Below are 15299 nucleotides of genomic sequence, written 5' to 3'. Positions count from 1 at the left end.
ATTAATGAATGATTAATGACAAGTTCCTCCAAACCCCCAGCTGAGGTAATTGTAATGAGTTAGAGGAGGGATATACTGTATTTATTTCTAATGATATAATCATCGGTGAGGCGTCTTCCACAGATGGGCAACTAAAGCTTTGTTCATTTGAAAGGAAGGAGCACAAATGCTAGTTAGTGCTGCTTAGGTCTACTGATTAGTGCTGCAAGCATAAACTTATAGAAATATAGATAAATAGAAGAATAGATCCAAAGATTTTGGAAGAAACACATCATTTTATTGAAAAGGATACATTTCAGACGTTTTCCCATCTTGCTTTTGACTTTGCCTTCTTTAAATTAACCTCAGGCTCTCTGGTTTTAACGTGATTTTTTTTTTTTTTTTTTACTTTCTAAAACGTTTCACTCTTGCAAATGATCTCAGCAACCTGGAGTCCATGAAACTGGTTTGAAGGAAAAGCGGTTTGAATAGAAATGTCTGGACCTGTCTGGGCGTCGCGTCCAAACGTTTAGCCTGAAGTTTATGTAGTTGGTGCAAAAAAAAACAAACTCCCAGCAATTTACAGAATCCAAGACTCAAGTCCACTTCAGGCGTCGGTTTTTATGAGGTGCCACGCTATGGCATAATGTTAGTTGCGCAAACATTTAAAACAAAAAATGTAGAACAGTCAAAACTGTTTCAGGTGGAAACGCAACAATTGTTCCTACTTCTGGTAAAAATGCTGATTAGAGTACATCAGAATAATATTAATAGGTCTAAATAAAATAAATTTAGATTGTCATTTTGGTGGATTGAATTAAGCCAAGCTGATGCAATCTGAATATTCTGGAGGGAAGTTAGCACACGGTCACTTTCTGAGCTAGAAATTGCGACAGTTGTGGAGTTGTGTTGAAGTTTTCTCTTCCACATCCGTCTCGCTTCGTCCTGACTCTGCTCTCATTAGCCTTCAAAGGTAAGATGAAGTAGGCAATAATAGACAAGATGAGGTGAGTTATATGAAAGAAAGCATGAACAATTGATCTCAGAACATCAACGCTGCTTTAGCCACACTCAAGATCTTCTTTCAAACTTCTATTAATGTGGTTATTAGGACTGACTGGAGCAGCATAGTTATTACTGACTCTTTGCTTGGGATCTCAGAGACCTTGTTGTAGAAGGATTTTTTTCTAAATGGAGTAAAAAAGCTATTTTAAGTAAGAAAATAGAAACCTGCGGTCGTGCAGGTTTACCCTCAATCGTTCGAATCTGAATTTTATTTCCAAATATTCCAGTAAAAAGCATCTTCTTAGTTTTGTCATTAAATTATAACGAAAACATAGCGGCTTCTCCACCTTTGAAGGCGGCGCCAGTGGCTTACTGGCTGCTGTCACAACATTTAAAAGTTTTCTTGTACAATCACCTTAAAATGAGCCAAATACATGACTTGTACCGGGCGAACAGAGAAAAGACAAAGAAAAAAAATAAATAAATAAACGCAAATCCAAACAAGCAAGGCGCATGTAGACAGACAGGAGTGAGGATTCAGCACCGAGCAACGATAATAAATGATAGAGTGAGGAGGGATTAGGGCAGCGCTTGCAGGTCCTGAGCAACGAGTGGGCGGTGGTGACATAGTAAGCGAGGACACCGAGGGGGAACGACAGGAAACGGAAAGAAAAGATGGAGATATTTAGCTTGAGAGCGGAAGAGAGGCAATAAAGACCAAGACCTGACAGTCACGTTTTTGGACTGTGGGAAGAAGCCGGAGAGAACCCACCATGCACAGGGAGAACATGCAAACTCCATGCAGGAAGACCCCGGGCCGGGATTCGAACCCAGGACCTTCTTGCTGCAAGGCAACAGCTCTACCAACTGTGCAGCAATTTAGTCCAGAAATATGAACTCTAAAATTAGCTCAAATCCTGCATCCCTGCTGCAACACACCTGAAGCAAATGAATGATTACTGATGAGGCCTCTGCACAGCCTGCTGTCGTTCCGCCTTTTGATTCAAGCATTGTGTGTTTGGAAATCCTCTTACTTTGCACACTGAACATAGCTCTTAGTTCATCTGTTGCTTTTTATAATTTGATTTCACCAATATGGTGATTGCACTTATTCGGTGCCACTGGAATAAATGGAAACATATGAATAATTCTAGAAGATATTCAATCTGTTAAATCAAGGTGGTAATTTTTATTTTTATTCCTTTTTTTTTTTTTTTTTTGGTCAAACAAGCATGAACGACAACGGCTGGGATTACCAGGGAAATAGTTTACAATGTTATCCTTTTAGACTTTTAGCGTTTCTATCTGTTTCATTGACCTTTTATTCCTTATTTAGTTTAGCAACATGTGCTAATGCTAGAGTCAGTCAGGCTAGCGAGATAAGCTTCACAATCCTGAGGGAGTCGTTGCCACATGGCGCGTGTTTTCTGTGGCCGTCTTAAAACGACACAGTGTTGGAACAGGGCAGTGTTTCTCAATGCCGGTCCTCACGCCGCCTTGCCCCGCATGTTTCAGGTGTTTCCCTTTTGCGACACACCTGGACTGAGTCTGTGGGTGATTAACAGGCTTCTGCAGCACTCGATGGTCATGCAATCATTTGAATAGAATAGTTCTGGAATAGAGGCACATCTAAAACACGCAGAGCGGGAGCTGAGGACTGGAAATGGGAAGCACTGGAATAGGGTGTTAGCATTAGCACATCAGTTAAGGACGGACAGAACAGAGTGATAACAAGATGCTACTAGCAATGATTCGCCACATTGTGCTTCTGGGCTGTGCTCTCCTCTCCTAAAAACTGCTTTTGATTTTGTGATACCTCAAAATTGGCTGCTAGTGTTAAACGTACATCTTATCCTCTGACAAGATGGGCTGTGGGTACATTCTGTGATGTCATTGCAAACACCCCATAGATTTATAAGAGGCTTAATGGGTCTGCATACCTCTCCACAACATGCCAATAGGCTGTAAGATTGCTCCCTTTATGCACCGGCTCCTCCGTGAGCCTCCGCTCTCAAAAGTGCAAGTTATCATGACCCCACATCCTCTGAGCAGCTGCACGTTTGTCCTCCTCATCCTGATCAGTTAAAGTAGCACTTTAAGCTTTCATGCGAGAGCTTGACAGACACATCCTGGATTCCTGTCTGCACCTTGAAAGAACCCCCCCACCTAAAAAAACCAAAAACAACTGCAGAGATCCTGGATGTCTTCTCCGTCTCCCACTAACCAGTGCCGCACTTGGGTACAGTTAATGAGCATTCGCTGTTCTTGCTGCATTTTGTTTCCCAGAGATAACCCTCTGATTTTGGGACAAACACAGATGAGACCAGATATTTACATTGTCTGTTATGGTTACCAATAACGCCACATTAATATCTGTATTGGTCCCGATATTGAAAACAATTCTAGATCGGGTATCGGAGAAAATGTGCCCGAACCATAACGGCGAATGAATTCAGTCTAAGTCTATGCTTTGTGCTCCAAATGCTTTATTTAATTTAAAATATATTGAGAATTTCTAATTGCACTTGCTGAACTATTTGAAAGAAGGTTTTATTGCAATTTATTTTTTACATGTTTGACCAAGATAGTCAGCCTGTTGATTTTGTCAGTTTCAGTTTCCATCCATCCATCCATTTTCTATTCACCCTTTGTCCCTAAAGGGCTTGGGAGGGTTGCTGGTGTCTATCTCCAGCTAACGTTCCGGGCGAGAGGCGGGGTTCACCCTGGACAGGTCGCCAGTCTGTCTCAGTGTTTCAGTTTCCTTGTTATTCATTTGATATTGGCTGTTCTACTCCTAACTGCAGTGAGTGAACACATTAAAGTTGTGTTGTTTTCACATGTAGCTTCTGAAGCTATTTGTATATTTTAGTGTGCCTGTAAAAGTGTAGAATTATCAAATAGATTTGTAATTCAGTATATTTATGTCTGCTTTTTTTTAATCTTTTTTTTTTTAAAGAAAAGTTTGAAGTCAATTCAGCAACGTTTTATTGGATTGGAATTGGACGATGCTAAACTTCAGATGTCTGTATCGGTATCAGAAGTGAAAAAAGTGCACCTGTTGGCTTAATTTCAGAATAATGAGACTAATAATGTCTTTTAGACCCATTTTATTGTTCTCTTCAAAACTACACACACTAGAAGAAGACATTATAGTGTCATACACAGTTATATTAGCTATACTCTTTGCACCCGGATTGTGCGTCCTTTATCTTCTCTTTTCCTTCAGCTTCATGTGCCTTTGCGAAGTTTTGAGTACCAATCCTCCAAATAAAACTCTTTAGAGGTAGATTTTGAATGATCTGCATAATTTGTAGACTTTCCAACCTTTAATTAGTTTTAAAACAAAGAGTCCTTCAGAAAGTTTCACTTTTTGCTTTCATTTCTCTTCAAACATTTCCCCCTGGCTTTAATCATCACATGGACTTTGAGTCCTTTTTAGCTTCTGTCTGAAGCCATCTTTTTGAGCCTCGTTGTGCGGCCATAAAATATTCACTCATTGTGGCTCTTGGATGTTTTTGAGCACGATGCAAACATTAAATGCATGCTCCTCCTCCCTGAGTCCAGAACCTAACTCCCTATGTGCTGCAGATGTGTTGAGATCAAAGAGGCTATTTCCATCTTAACTGATCTTCCTGTGTATCCGTGATGTTTTTTAAAATTTTTTATTTTTATTTTTTTTACCCGTGCTGGATCTTGTAAACACTGTGGCAGACCTTTGGGAATTTCCACACATGACAAGGAAGTTGTTTCAGAAATTATTATGCAATATTATTTTTCTTTGAAGAAAGTCGCTCTCCTCCCGGCAAAGAAGAGACAGAATGAGAAAGGGGCGACATTAATCGGCGTTATTACATCAAGCGCTACTCGGAAAGCATCAGACTGTCTTATTAGATACGGGCCTCCTTTTGTATTTCATAACAAGATATATTTAGATCATGCTGGAAACCGCTGCTTAAGGCAGCAGTAACACATGAAGTGAGATGAATCCCTCAGGAGCGTGGCTGAAGACAATCTTTAGGTTAAACTCCTATTCAAGAGACTCGTTTTACCAATTAGACATCGCTTCACATTTTTTATTGTTTCGTGGTACATTTCAGTGAGTTTGTGTCTATACATAAATTCAGCCTAGACTGCAGATGTAACAGGCAACCTTTAAACTCTGGTGGTCGTGTTAAAATTGTCTGCTGTTTGCTTTGCAAGGCATTTCAGGTTTTTGACACGTTAACCTAGAAAGGCGGTCTGTCGTCTTGGCTTGAACTTGTTGACAAAGCGAGTGAATTCCGACGCAGCTAAAGTAAAAGCTTTCGCTGCGTCGAAAGCTTTTACTTCCAGTTACTTTTGGAAGTTGCAACGAAAATGTACGCTTTCCGTTGCCATCAAGGTTCTAGCTGGATAATTGAGAGCTCCACTGATCAGAAGCTCATTTAAATGAATTGGTTTCCTGGCTTTATTTTGAAACTTTTTTCATGATCTTTTTTTTTTTTTTTTTTTTACTTTGTTGTGTTTTGACTGTTGATGCTATGTTGCATTGTGTTTTTGTGTCTGATATGATGTAAAGCACTTTGAAATGCCTTGCTGCTGAAATGTGCTATACAAATAACATTTGATTTGATTTTAAACTTTTTGACGGTTAGCTGACAAAAAGGCGAGGAAAAAATATACGCAAACACACTGAAACTAGTAGCTTCCAGTAACAGCCTATGGCAACCGAAAATGTGGCGTATTTTGCATGATGCAGAGACATTTTACAGTTAGCAGAGTGTCTCCAGAGAGTTTGCAACAATGATGATGGCAGAAGCAGCTGCTCATTTGGAATTGATGAGGGCAAATTTGGCAGCTTGAAGGTGAGGCTTGTCTGGAATTGACAGCAGAGCTGATTAGGAACCAGATCTGCATTTTGTCATTTGTGGACAAAGAGAGAGAAAACAAGAAGAAGAATAGCGCATCCTTTTATTCTGAACATCCTTTTCCCAAACTGACATATACAAACAAACACAAAAAGCTTCTTAGATACAGTCATAAATTTTGCTTTGCTCAGCAATCTTCATAGAGGCGTCCATTGAATGTACACATTTCCCCCCCTTCCCTTCCTCTCTCCTCTTTTCAGCTTTATGTACGGGGAGCTCACCGACAAGGACACGACGGAAAAAGTCCGACTAACGTTTGAGAATTATGAGATGAACTCATTTGAAATCCTGATGTACAAGAAGAACAGTAAGTAGCGGTGGCGAATGTGAAGGAAGAGAGGAACAAGAGCCTCCTCGCCTTTGTAATGCAAATGCACTCGGAGCTGGCGCGGAGCGGAGCCGGAGTTCAAAGGCAGCCCAGAACAGTTCGGCGTCTGTAGAAATGTGCTAATTGGCTTAAGAGCCAGACTGGAACTGAAAAACCTTCCCAAGGAGAATATGGTTCTGTTTGTTTCAACATGCAGGTGTAGACTAATACAATATTACGGCCCCTATTATGTAATGGGAAAAAAAACTGCGAAACAAAGGCGAACCAAGGCCCGTTGTAAAACTGTGATGAATGAAAATAGTCTTTTAATTTTTCTTTTTATTGCTTTCATGTAAAATCAGATAATAAATATTTCTTGATATAAATTGGAAGTACTAACAAAACTACAAGGATTTCTTTTATAATTAATAAATCTGTGGAATGAGTTGACTTAAATTAGTTTAAATATTTTTAAAATATCTTCTCTCAGATTTGTTGTTTTATTAACTTATTTTCCCTTTGATTTGACAAAACTATCACAAACACTTCACAGTCCATTTATGTCTTAATTAATGGTTTAACTTGTGCAGCTCTAGTGTCACTTATTTGCAGAGAAACATTCTTCATGGCTAATTTATTTAACAATTTGATTGAAATGAATTAAACGCAAGACTATTAAAAAAGTATTTTCTAAGTGTTTCCTATGTCTGGACGATTATGAGAAGAAAAAGGACTATAAAGTATATTCAAATTTTCAGACTTTTTCTTTGTCTGAAGATAAAAATGTAAGTTTCTATAAGTTGGTCCAACCGGAGTTGTTTACTGTGATGATTCAACAACTCTACTTTTCATCTATAAATACTTGCCTTGATTTTATCATTTTAAATTAGCTTGACGTCAAAGCAAATTGTTTGATTCTGAAATGTCTTTTCATTTTTAAGGTAAAGAAAAAATTTGAGAAATTGTGACTTGAATCTCGCGGATCACAAATAGAAACAGCTGTTGTTTGTAATCTTTGGAAAATTTGATTCAAAACTTTAATGAACTTTGAATCAAAGATTATTACAATGAAAAGTTTTTTATTTTACGCTCGTTCAACTAGTTGTGTTAATTTCCGTGTTAGTAAAAGGGCTATTTGCTCCTAAAGAAAGCAGACGCCGCCCCTAATCTTGTGTTGTTTGTCTCCAGGGACGCCGGTTTGGTTTTTTGTGAAGATTGCTCCCATTCGAAACGAACAAGAGAAAGTGGTTCTGTTCCTCTGTACGTTCAGCGACATCACAGCCTTCAAGCAGCCCATTGAGGATGATTCTTCCAAAGGTTAGACCCAGCAGTTCACATTTGTTCAGCAATCAGAATACTTAAGCAAATAAAAAAATAAATAAAGAAAAACCCAAACAAACACATTAACATTTATACTGAAACATTGCTAATACAAAAAACCTGGAATTTAAACTGTCAGCTTCATAGTCACTTCATTAAACTTTAATAAAAACCCAATTTCACATTGGTTACTCTCTCACTCACTGATGTGACGTTTCTCTTGGTTTTAATGCTAATATTTAACTACTGGCTAGCAAAGCCAGTTTTCCATGCTGTCCTGATAACTTATTATGTTCCGAAAGACTTAGAATTGCTATAATTGGTGCCTAGAGTTTTACAAAGGGGAAATATAAAACAGAAAATGAAAAGGAATAGATTAAATATGATAAAATAAATAGATGTACTCGAACTGAACCCTAAAAGAGAAAGTTTGAAGTGATTAGAGCACATGTAGCTTGAATGTGGATCTGTAAACTGCACTAGAAATTTGGTGGAGCCTCAAGAGAGGCCAAAACATCTTCTGCGTAGTCTGCAGACGGACAGGGGTCTGTTGCCTGGACGTGAAAATGGGGGAAAAAAGAAGCTACTAATGCTTTGTACCTATTATTGGTGAGAAGGATTTCTGCAGTGGAAAGAGAGGCTTTTCAAAGCAAGGACTCCTATGACTTAAATACATGTTCTTGGAAACATGCAGTACTTACGATTTGTTTGTGCGAACTCCAGGTTGGGGGAAGTTTGCCCGATTGACTCGAGCGCTAACAAGCAGCAGGGGAGTCTTACAACAGCTACAACCTACAGTTCATAAAGGAGAGAATGTCCATAAGCACTCCCGTCTCGCTGAGGTAAGACCGGTTCAACCTTGAGGCGCAGCAGATATTGCTAGCCAAGAGGGACAAATGTGTGTATTTTTCTCCAGCATCTTCCCTGTTGCGCCCTGCAGGTGCTGCAGCTTGGCTCTGACATCCTACCTCAGTACAAACAGGAGACCCCCAAAACCCCTCCGCACATCATCCTGCACTACTGCCTCTTTAAGACCACATGGGACTGGGTCATCCTCATCCTCACCTTTTACACGGCCATCATGGTGCCCTACAACGTCTCCTTCAAGACGAAGCAGAACAACGTGGCCTGGCTGGTGGTGGACAGCATCGTGGACGTCATCTTCCTGGTGGACATCGTCTTGAACTTTCACACCACCTTCGTGGGGCCCGCCGGCGAGGTCATCTCGGACCCCAAGCTGATCCGCATGAACTACCTGAAGACCTGGTTTGTGATCGACCTGCTCTCCTGCCTGCCCTATGATGTCATCAATGCCTTCGAGAACGTGGACGAGGTGAGTCCGCCGCTGCCCGAAGAGGCGCCGCTCAAAGTCCCAAGTTCGTCAGGTCGCTCATTCGGTCGTCTTAGAGGAAAAGCTGCTGTTTTCAAAAGCAATTTAAATGCTTGAATTGACAGATTATAACTTTTTCATTTGATATTAGATCACGTTTAATCGTCAATTAGAACCATTTAGGTTGGACACTTTTGATTGGTTGAAGCGATGTCAGAACGAAGAGCATGCTCGTTTATGAATTACCTAAATGTTCTTTCCATGGTGACGAGTGTTTGCTGAAGAGCCATCACAGGATGTTGAGATAATTGGCACATTTTAATTGGCAAAGTGGCGTCTCTTAGTTAAACTAGGGTGCACTCCAGAGCTCTGCGACACTGAAACCCGAAAACCATTGACGCCTTCTGACAAGCTGACGAGGACTGACTCATTGGAGAATGTGGTTTAAAGGCTTCCCCTCCTTTTTTTTTTTTTTATTGTAGTGCTGAACTCTACAGTTTTAGCTCGATTTGCTGTTTTTATGATTTATTTCAGGTATAGTGAATGAGGGGGTTTCTGAATATCTGGCTCCTTTTTTTTTTTTTTTTTTTTGATAATCCCATTTTTCTCTTGGAGAAAAGAGTCCCATAAAGTTTATTGCACTCTCCAGAATTATGGGCAACGCTTTTTGGAGCAAAGCCTTAGAATGAAATTTATCTTTTATTGCAGTAGCATAATTTAACGCAGATTCTTTTTCTTTTTTTAAAAGAACTCTTTATCCCATGCATTTCGACAGCATCCCCAATGTCTTTAGGAGACGTTAACTCAACATTTATGGTGTTTTACAGAGAAAACAAGAAACATTTGAGCGTTCTTGGCAAAATCTCAATCATCAAGAGTACTGGGTTTTTGCTTTAGCTCACTCCACACCTTTTTATTTTTAATTCACATCTGGAAAGGAGGTTGATTTTGTGTTTGATAAAGGAGATCTGTTTATTTAGTAAAATCTGATGACGCATTATTATTATTATTTTTTTCCTTTGGTGGAGGCTGCTGGGTTATCTGCTTCACGACCTCATGCACTCTAATGAAAATCCCTGGGTCTGGAAGAGAAACAGGCCCACAGCATCATTGATCATTTTAATGATTTCTCTGACTATAAGTGAAAGATCAGATGAGCAGCCAGAAACAGTTGGGTTCAATATGAGACCAGCGTGTTTTGAAAACGTCAGCAGAGAGCAAAATCTGTACAATACTTTTTATTCCCTTTCATACAAATGCATTAGGAATCCTACGCAGTGCACGTCCTGTTCCCAGGAAAAACAGAATGAAATATTTATCTAAATTTATATCCCTCTGCAGACAGCTGGGAAAGGCTCTGTCTGATTTTTTTTTGTAAACAGAAAAGATTCATTGTAATATAATCTAAAAAAATGCTTGACAATTTAACTTCCCCTTGAGTCACTGAGCTAATTTTGAGTTGCGTAACCACTGTTTCTCCCTGGCATCTTGGGTATCCTTAAATCCATTCAAAGTGTTGTGTAGTTTTCGGTTTCCTTCTACAGCTTTTCTGTTTTGCTTTCCATCTTATAGCATCTAATAACATTTAGGCTGAGCAGCTCGTCCTTTCTGACACGTATATTTTCCCCCGCCAATCGATTGCTTGTGAAACTGTTGGGTTCTTCTGGTTCAGGCCTGCAATGACCCATTTTACACCGATTTGCAGAGGGGAATTCTCTATAGTGAACATGTACAACACTGGCCACCTTCACCCATCAATAGACGTAACACTGATGATTTTTATTGTTCAAGTTGCTTTCTTACATATTCTGTGTGCCATCTTGTGTTTGTGTTTTAATGCTTTTCTGTGACATGTGGTCATCTGTGCTTGTAAATAAAGTTGGCTTAAATAAAAAGTCACCTGTTTGACACCTGCTTTTCCACAGAATGAACCACGTCACTGATCAAAATGTTACTTTAAGCTTCCCGTCTGCCCCTTGCTTATAATGATTCTGTCACATGAACTTAGCATCAGCTAGCTGTTGCTAACATATTCAGTGTGTTAGCAACAGCTAGCTGTAGAGTTTATTATTACTCTACTAGTTACTTCTGATTTGCTACCAAAGTTGGAAATTGAACTCATTTGTGATGTTGGACTGCTATTGTTTCGAACACTTCTAATCATATAAAATAAGTCAACACATATTTGACTTACTGTATGGCAGACTCTTTTATTTTGAAGAGATTTTAGCACAAAGATTCTTTTTCGTCTTCTTCTGCTTGCGTCCATTATTGTTGCACTACTGCCATCTGTTGGACCCTACTACTTATTCCTCAAATTCTCCCAATGAGCTCGGTATTTTTCAAAAAACGAAAAATCTTCTCCTTCCCCTCATTACTATTGAACTGCTCAACCACATTCTCAAATTTCAATTCCCTATTAACACTTAATTCCGTTTTTAGTAATCTTCTTTGATTTAGCGCAAGTATTTCTGTGTCACGTCATATATATACCCCAGGAAACCATGAAGACGATTACTAATGAAAAGTTCCTGGATGCTGGGAATTGTTTGAAACTATTACACTTATCGTACTGCAATAAAAGATTATTTTTTAGTACACCACTCTTTCTGTTTGTATCATTTGATGTCAGTGAAGAAGGTAAAATAAATAGTTTAAAACCCCTTCATGGAGCCAGGAGAACGATGGATCAGGATCAGTTTGGAAAACCTATTGGACAGATGAAAATGGCGATGGTTTAACAGTAGTCCATAAGGAGATGCATTGCCTACGTTTAATTCAATTCACATTGATTAGACTCGGCTCTGCGGTGGAACATTTGTCCGTTTTCATTGTGGACCATTGTGTGCCCAAAGTTCTTAAACGTGTCACGGTTCCCTGATTCATGTGTGTTGTTGTGTCAGTGTGAACTGCTGCAATAGCGTTTAACGTCTCGGTGTGTCGGACAGAGTCGAGCTCTGGGTTTCAGCTCCTGGGGACTATAATGTTGCTCCTGGAGTCTGAGGTAACGTAAAAATCGGCACTAAATCTTTAAAATAGGGCCTCGGGTGTGGACAGACCGCATTGATCTGTTTCTGCAAGTCCAGCGTTTTGGTCCTTTTGGGATCATTCGGGGCTGCAGCATCCGAAATGCTGACAAGTTCAAGTGTGGCAGAAATGTTCAGAGATTTGCAAAGAGAGCAAAAGCCAGAGAACTTTTATGGCTTCAGAAGATGCTGTTTGGGGTTATTGTAACTTTTTTGATTTGCTGAGAAAAGCAAAAGTTCTAATAGCATTAGAAATGAAGTTGTCAAATAAAATCTGAGCAATGGTTATGTGATATAATTAAGGCGGCTAATTTGGAAACTGATTAAAACGGCTTCCCTTTGCTTCTAGTGTAAAAGAATAATGTTGCAATAACAAAAGTAACTTCATGTTTTTGTCTCTGAAATTAAGTCAAATACATTTAATTTTGTTACATTTCTATGCAGATTGTTAGATTTTTTTAAAATTATTGAACATAAAATTAAAACCAAGAAAATTAAATAAAGAAAAGGTCACCAAATAAGTCAGGAAATGGAGCTGGAGAGTGAGAGAATAAATCAGTGAAAGGAATAAACATTTGAACATTTCTGGACACACTGTGAAATGTTTTTAGGAAAAGTTTTCAAACCTGCACTGACTCCATGAAGATTAGAAAAGAAATTGTCATGTTTTTTTTGTTTGTTTTTTTTTTTTTAAATCATTTGCCTGGATTTCATAAAAATACTGATTCACTGGGTCTTAATATAGAAAATCAGATTTTAAAGATGTAAAAAGTTGAAGACTTTTGATTCTTCATGGGTTTTTTTTTAAAATATAGTTTTACTGAGAGGTGTGCAAAGAAACATTAATAAGATTTTCCTCCCACTTTCTGCCTCCAACAACTCAGTGAATCCAGTAACGTTTTATATTGGTTGAAGGCGGTCGTGCTGCTGCTGCAGACCTAATGACTGGCATGAATAACTTTGATGGCTGTTCCTCCCCAGCAGGTCTCCATTAAAGAAAGGGTGGATGACGATTAAAGTTATTCATGGCGGTTTCTAAGTTATCCTTGTTCGGCGCATGCCTTTGGTCACACTGTGCACTTTGATCAGTTTCATTTTTGATTGTTGGATTTCTTTTTTTTCTTTTTCTATGTATTTGTTTGTTGCTTATCAGTAATTTAGTATTCTTTCTCATGTTCTTCGCTTTTGTTTCTTCTTTTTCACCCCACTGCCCCCCTCACATTCTGTTTGCATGGCGTCACCCTCTTCCTCTTCTGCCTGTGTTCATGCATGGGACGTGATGGGAAGAATTGGAACCACCGAGCTGTCACCCAAGTAGGCTTCAGTTTGATTAGAATACGATAATGCACAGTTTTGGGTTTTTACTTCACTCATGCACACTTACCAAACAGTTTGGATAAACGTCTTCATTAGGCTTCAGGAATGGCATACGTTGCACACTTTACGTTACTTTTGCAGCAAACGTTTGGAAATTTGTGGCAAATCCGAGTTTGGCTGCATCCTGTTAATGGCTGTCAAAGCCGGTCGAGTCACAAGACTTTCTTTTTTTTATGTCAACTTTAATTTTTAATTGCATTATAAGAGCGATGGGAAAAGTCTTTATATCAGCGGTTTTGGATTACTTATGACAAAGCTATTGTAATTAATTTTACTCATTCTAGCATTAAAGTTGCAGATGTTACTTCAGACCACAGTTTCGTGAAACGGAGTTGAAAGTCATCTGAAGGCTTTTCTTTCTTTCCTGCCTCACAGGATTGAACCTAAATGCAAACTTTAATGTATTCCATTTGGATTTTAGTTGATAGAATAAAACAAAATGGTGCATATTTGTGAAGTTGAAGGAAAATGATGCGTCTTGTGCATTTTGTTTAACAATATGACATGCGTTTGGATTCAGTTCCATGAGTCAGTACCTTCATTGCATTCACTACTATGGAGTCACTTTGCAATCTGGAGAATTTTACCTGTATTTATTTATTTTTTATTTTTTGCAAAAGTGCTCAAGTTCAGTCGGAACCATTTGATTGTAACGCGCGTGTGTTTAGGCTTCGGAGGCTGTATCAAGTGTTTTGGCAGCCATGTTTTCTTTCAGGATTAGCCTGCTATCCATCTTCCTATCAACTCTGATCAGCCTCCAGGTTCCTGCTGAATAAAGCACCTTCGCAGCAGGAGGATTTCAGAGTCATGTGTAAATTTGTCTTCCGCCACGAAGGCCATTTTGAATGGAAACCAGGAAGTTCATTTTTCTTCTCACCTGACTAAAATCTTCCACATGTTTGCTGCGTTCGTTAGATGAGTTCAGTGAGACTCTTACTGTTTTTTTATGCCATGCTTGCACAAAGACCAGATTTGTGAAGTTCAGAGCTATGAGTCGTTGTGTCAACAGATTCTCCCACCTGAGCGGTAGATCTCTACAACTCCTCCAGAGTTACCACAGGCCTCCTCGTTGCTTCTCTGATTAATTCTGATGGTCCATGTTTGTCAGTTTAAATGAACAAACGTGGGTTGATAGGTTAGCACTTGATTTGACTGGTGTGTTTATTGATCTTCATGACAAACCTTTATGGTATGTATTGTTTTACCAATTAACTCTATTTATTAATTAAACTGAAGGCCATTGGTTGAATTGAATTCTATTTAGGAGTACAAAAGTTAAAGGGTCTGAATACAAATGCACACCTAAAATATTTGAAAACCAGATGTTATTTCCCTTCTGCTTCACAACTATACATTGTGTTGGTCTGTCATATAAAATGTCTATATGATAAATTGAAGTTGTGGTTGTAAAGTGGCAAAATGCGAGAAAGTTAAAGGTATATCAATAGTTTCATAAGGTTAATTTATATTTAATATGATGTAATAAGTAGCGAGAGGTCAAATATCAATAGGAAATAAAAGACCAATAAAACTTTCTCCAGCAAACAAGTACGGCAGGTTGAAGGCTGCAAAAGGCCAAATACCAGAAAATCTACGATAAATAAGCAAGTCATAAGTTCAAAGCAGTTTGAATCTCAGCAGGGGCTGATGAGACACAGGTGGAAACAATAAATATAATCACAGGGACAGAAAAGTGTAGGAGCAAATCCAGATATAAAATCCACGGGCAGACTGCTGAAATAAAACAGAACTCGTAAGATAAACAAGGCACAGAGGGGCCTAATGAATTGAAAAAGACACACTTACTGAGACTCTTAACGTTTGCACTTCATGACAAGTGAAGCGAATAGCACCAGAAAAAGAGATGGCATCGCTTTGTGGGTGGAAATGCCATCAGAGAAAAAAAAAACTGCTGATGCAAAGCAGTATATAGAACGTAGCAGCTGATCTATCAAAGTGTATCTTTTTTACTTATGAGCTTTACTATGATTTGTTGTTCATTATGAAATCCAATCCAATTGAATCTTTTTATAGAGTAGTATCAAGTT

At 38.8% G+C, this 15299-nt stretch overlaps 1 protein-coding gene across 1 annotated transcript in view; it reads left to right on the top strand.

Annotated features, from left to right (window-relative positions):
• The window catches only part of LOC122842049 (potassium voltage-gated channel subfamily H member 1-like), a 67958-nt gene that overhangs the window by 11956 nt on the left and 40703 nt on the right, over window positions 1-15299 (top strand). The window contains exons 3-6 of the mRNA XM_044135555.1: window positions 6092-6198; window positions 7387-7515; window positions 8242-8360; window positions 8459-8851. Coding sequence (XP_043991490.1) covers window positions 6092-6198; window positions 7387-7515; window positions 8242-8360; window positions 8459-8851 — 748 coding nt within the window. The remainder of the gene's footprint in view (window positions 1-6091; window positions 6199-7386; window positions 7516-8241; window positions 8361-8458; window positions 8852-15299) is intronic.

Source organism: Gambusia affinis, linkage group LG13 (genome assembly GCF_019740435.1).
Source record: "Gambusia affinis linkage group LG13, SWU_Gaff_1.0, whole genome shotgun sequence".
Taxonomy (NCBI): domain Eukaryota; kingdom Metazoa; phylum Chordata; class Actinopteri; order Cyprinodontiformes; family Poeciliidae; genus Gambusia; species Gambusia affinis.
This window is presented reverse-complemented; position numbering and strand designations above follow the sequence as displayed.